This window comes from Anneissia japonica, unplaced genomic scaffold, assembly GCF_011630105.1.
Source record: "Anneissia japonica isolate Jap-2015-1 unplaced genomic scaffold, ASM1163010v1 scaffold287597_len576451_cov177, whole genome shotgun sequence".
Classification (NCBI taxonomy): domain Eukaryota; kingdom Metazoa; phylum Echinodermata; class Crinoidea; order Comatulida; family Comatulidae; genus Anneissia; species Anneissia japonica.
In genome coordinates, this window is record NW_022745867.1 from 12,026 (window position 1) to 17,349 (window position 5,324).

General features: G+C 32.8%; 1 protein-coding gene across 2 annotated transcripts in view; it reads right to left on the reverse strand.

Annotated features, from left to right (window-relative positions):
- The window catches only part of LOC117120064 (MAM and LDL-receptor class A domain-containing protein 1-like), a 49,491-nt gene that overhangs the window by 7,014 nt on the left and 37,153 nt on the right, over window positions 1–5,324 (reverse strand). For both annotated transcript variants that reach the window (XM_033265071.1, XM_033265070.1), the window contains exons 4-6: window positions 3,834–4,007; window positions 282–535; window positions 55–148 (exon numbers count right to left, since the gene is read on the reverse strand). In XM_033265071.1, the coding sequence (XP_033120962.1) occupies window positions 55–148; window positions 282–535; window positions 3,834–4,007 (522 nt within the window). The remainder of the gene's footprint in view (window positions 1–54; window positions 149–281; window positions 536–3,833; window positions 4,008–5,324) is intronic.

A 5,324-nucleotide genomic window follows, 5' to 3' on the forward strand; every position in this document is an offset into this window, starting at 1 on the left:
ATATATTAGATTTAATTATTATAGTTGCTTTATGAAAATATTATATTCTCATACCTTGTAATGGCCACCAGCTACAAGGAGTATGTTTGTAGAGAAAATCATCAATTCCAATTCCAGTATAATATTTTCTGCTAAAAATTAATACAATCTAAAAAAATAAAATTTGAAAATAAAGTAATATATTTAGCGAAAACGAATCATAATACTGTTTTTATATATTTTCTCATACATAATAAAATATTACTCTATAATAGGTCCTTTATTAAGATGTTAAAACTGACGTAAAATGTAGCTGGTACGGTTGCACGAAGGGGAACATTTTGTAACTGCCATTGTCCGGCGCCATGTCCAGGTGAGGAGGTCACTGCTAGAGGGTCTCCAATGTGTCCGTTGAAAGATTGTAGGTATATCAATAATTCTCCGTTACTTCTAGGTTGAAGGTAATACCAGAAGGAAAAACAAGTTTCAGAACCTGATGACGTCAATAATGGTGAATACAACACAGCTTCGTCATAAGAGGAAAATATGTAGTGACCTGTAATAGAAAATAGTCACAATATCAGAGTCTAAGTATTTTAATATTTTATTAATATTTATTATTAAAACATTTTCATGTCCTTAATGTGATGACGTTTAATATTAAATAAATCAAATACATGAGAGGGGTGAACTAATTCTTAAATTGTTTAGCCACTTTGCACATATAATTTAACTAAAGTGATTGGTATTTTAAAATATTGACCTATTTTATGCATATAAGCTCAATAATATGGACCATTTCAAAAATTAGGACCCATTTTACACCTGAAATCTGAATAATGTGGACCCACATTTTAATATGTGGACCCAAACTGAATAATTGGAGCACTTCACACAAGATTGGGACCATTTACACCTAAAATATAATTAATGTGGACTCACATGTTAAAAAAGTGGACTAATTATTATTATAGTTGAGATCATTTGTGAATATACTTTTTATGGCAGTTTTTATGACTTTTATATCTGATGTTGCAATGTGATTGTAGCTTAATAACTTATTCCATTAAGATAATACATTATTTATATTATATTTTGATAATTATTATAATACTGTAGTATATTACTCTTATTAGGCTATATTGTATTATTAGGGATTATGTATATATTGTTTTATGTACCACTTAACTATTTTAATGTCCACCGCAATACATTTTTTATATTTAATATTTAAATAAGCACTGTAATGGTCTAACATTACAATTCGTGCTCTTCATGTTTTATTGTTAGTATTGCAGTTATATATCCTTATATTGATATTAATATTATAGGGCGCTACACTCATTATCAAGCAATTTAGGTCTTTTATAATAGAATAATGTGCATATATTAATAAATTCCATATTTGTCTTAATTGTAGTATTTGTATTATAAGGTTTTAGTTCCAATTATTATTATTATTATTTTACACCTAATATCTAACTAATGTGGACCCATCTCATGTATACATACTGAATAATATGGACCATTTGAAAAATTGCGACCAAATAGACCGTAAAAGCTACATAATGTGGATCCATTTTTTTACTTATTTTATGCATTATTATTATATTATAATTTATTATTTATTTTATTTTTGTCCCCTTTTTCATATATATATAAACTGAATAATGTGACCATTTTAAAAATTGACTCATTTTAGACCTACAATATAATGTGGACCCATCCAATGGTTAATTTTATTCTTTCCTTCTATTTTAATGGAATTAATAGTAGTATATGGAGTCAACTATCTCCTGATACATAATATATAGACTTCATAAGAAATTTCGATTCATTAATGAACCATGAGGAAACCATTTACCAAATTTTCAATTTTTGAACCAGGTTTTGCTGATCTCTTCTTATCTCTTTTAATTACTGCTTCAGGCAATTTTGTAACAAGATTAACAGTGAAGCTCATTAGTTGTGACATGAGGTTTGACATGAGGCAAACCGTATTCCGGTGAATTCACCGGTTAATCGCGCCGAGCACACAGCGTGTGGTCCACCGTTTGAGCAAATTTTAGCTCATGTCGAATACCGTGTAACGAAACTATTCCGGAAGTAATTTTGTACGGTCATTCAGAAACACCAATCCCATCAACCCATTCCTTGTTTACTTCTGCTTGCTTAAACGATACGCGGGAACGATTTGTATTGGAGTTTAATTCTCTGAATACTGTACTGTAATGGTAATTTTACAAATTGAACGTGTAGCTATGCTACTAGCCACTATTATGGCTACAATGATGCGATGTTATGTGGATGGATTTACTGTCCAATCCAACTTCATTTCGCCGTGAACATGAAGAAGAGCGCGATGACAGCGGGTACTTGCTGTGGACGAAACATTTTGGCAAAACAATTAAGGTTAATTTATCATCGTCTCCAAGGCAATCTCATAGGGCCCGTTCGAGCGAAAAAATATCCGTGCGATTTACCAGTTAATTCACCGGTACACACTTTCTAAAACCGGTTTAACGGCCCAGGCGTGGTTGCAGCTCTCCTTCGCCTCCTCACAAATGCACGACGAAGTCTAAATTTAGTAGCATATAGCTAGCTACGCGATTGATTTGTAGATTTACCATTATTCGGAGAAATAAACTTGAATAAACTAGCCTACGTACAGATTTTGAAGCAGCCATTATAAATTATTTAGCTACATTATCGTTCCACCGTGCCGCGCTGTGTGTACGTGGGCCGGTTATAGCAGCAGTAGCAAGTAAACAAAGAATGGGTTGTTGACCATGGGATAAGTTGAAATTTTCTTCCGGAGTAGTTTCTGTCTCTTATACACGTATTTACCGTGAGCTAAAACTTGCTCGAACGGTCGACCACCCGCTGAGTGCTCAGCGCGATTACCCGGTGAAATAAACGGAATATGGTTGGCGTTTTTTGCTCGAACGGGCCCATACACGGAATTCTACCCAGCAATTTGGTGGTCAAAATTGTCGCAGATAATCCAGATGGTAAGGTAATTAGGCGCGTGTCCGAACGGTTTTAGAAAGTGTGTACCAGTGAATTAACTGGAAAATCGCACAGATATTTTTTCGCTCGAACGGGCCCATAGAGAATTTTCTCTATGGTTGTGAATAGTTCATAAGAAGACTAGCACAATTAAATCAAAAACCATGCTGTAACTTCTAACATAAGTCATTGATTTTTAAAATTCAAAAGCATATCTATTATGATTTTTATCTGAAATTATAGCTATGGTAATAAAAATGCCAAATTTTTTTGAACAACAGGTTTTTAAAATTCTCCAGGATGGTTTTTAAATACTATACTGGTAATTTAATGAGAAACAGCAATGCAAGCTGTGATAATGACTCTTAATTAGAGGTAAATTCTTCTTTGATGTTTAATTGGATTATTGAGATAAGATTCTGGCAAAACCTGGTTCACCAACCCGCCTGAATGCCCTTTTAAAGGTTTGCTGGTAAATGGGATAGTAACAGCATGAGATTTTATGTAGGTAAATTCCATAATGCTTTCAACACTGACAGCATGCCCATGGATAAAAGTGCCTTTGTTTCAATATATGTATCGATTGGCCTAATTGAATTATATATACAAAGCATACATTTATGAGCCTATTTTAAGAGACGATATTGCAAAAAAAGCATTGTACTAACACATATGTTAGGTCACTAGTTACCAAACAGCTTTACCTCGATATTCAATGGCATACCGCTACTATTATGAATTCTCTCCTTGCGTTCTATCCTCAATGTGTGGACAATATAAATAAATATCAATATCAATTACAGCTTTAAAAAAGTAAATACTGTGCAGTTATAACGTTGACATACCACTTCCTAAATTCAAAGTGTGATCCTCATTCGGTAGATAACTGTAAGAATATGATCCAGCTCCCGCATGTCTCCATCTAGATTGTTCCATCGATGTAAACCCACAAAGATCAGAATTTGACTCAAAATCACAATCTAATTCTGATAAGATTGGCGACTGAGATGGAAGCGGTGCTGAAAATATAGATTAAACTTTACAGTAATTATAATGTGGAAAATAAAATGTAAAAGTACAGACATTTTGTAATCCAGAATATATATTTGATATTCAAAAAACCATTGTTATATTTCAGATACTGTGATAGGTTTAAAATATTATGGTGAAAATGTTTTGTTGTGTTGCAATTTTTGTTTTATTATTCATTTTTACAATTATTCTCAGGAGCGGATCCAGAGATGTCCAAAAGGAGGAGCCGAAAGAGGGGGGCCGAAAGTTGGGCCGTTCTAGAAAAAACTGCCCTAGGGGGTCCGGGAAATTTTTGTGTTCTTGACGCCCGAAAATAACATTTGAGGCGTTCTGGGCTATCATTTTTTTCCTTTTCTTTCTTTTTTTCTCTCTTTTTCCTTTTTTTACCTCCCAAAAAGGGGGGCCGGGGCTGGGCCACCCGCCCCCCCCCCACTTAAATCCCCTTAGTTTCTTTATTGTTGTCGTGGTTGTTTCCTATATTTCTCTTTTTTTGAAATTTTATTGTTTCGGTGTTTGCTCTGTCATTTTTTTTATATCTATATTTCTATTGGCTTTTTTATAGCAGTAGCTGGAAAAGCCATTGTTTTTGTTCCAATTTTTTCCTTCGTTTTTTATATCTTTTTAGCACTGGGTTTTTCCGTCCGGCACTTTGTTCACTTTCCATGGTTGGATCATTTCCAAATTTTGTCAATGATGATGATAATGATGATGATGATGATTATCATCATCATCATCAACAACAACAACATCTTCATCAGCAAGAATATGATGATGATGATAATAATAATGTTAAGGAGATAATTAACTTGAATGTAGGTAAGAATGGCCCCGGAAAAAATGGCCCCAGAAAAAATTACCCCGGAAAAAATTGGCCCCAGTAAAAATGGCCCCATATGACAGGTAGGTCAAAATGGCCCCAATGAAAAATTCGGTAATAGAAATGATATTTTTTTTTAATCTTAAAATATTTAAATACTGTATAAGCAAGAATTGAATCAAGAAATAAAAAATGGCCCTCAATTATAAAAATCAAGAAAAAAAAATTAATACTAAATAAATAAATAAATGCTGTAAAATACCCTGTACCAAAAATTTAATGAATAAATCAACATAAAGAATATGCATATGAGAACTAAAATAAATTAGTTTTTAGCTCCTACGAGTAGCTCTGGGAGTAGGTCTAATTATTTTTTAAAATTATTAATATTATTAGATATTATTACTATATTTGCGGTCAATTATTAATATTATTATTATTATTATTATTAATGGCTCTGATGGGAGGCTCTAAAACATTGATTCGG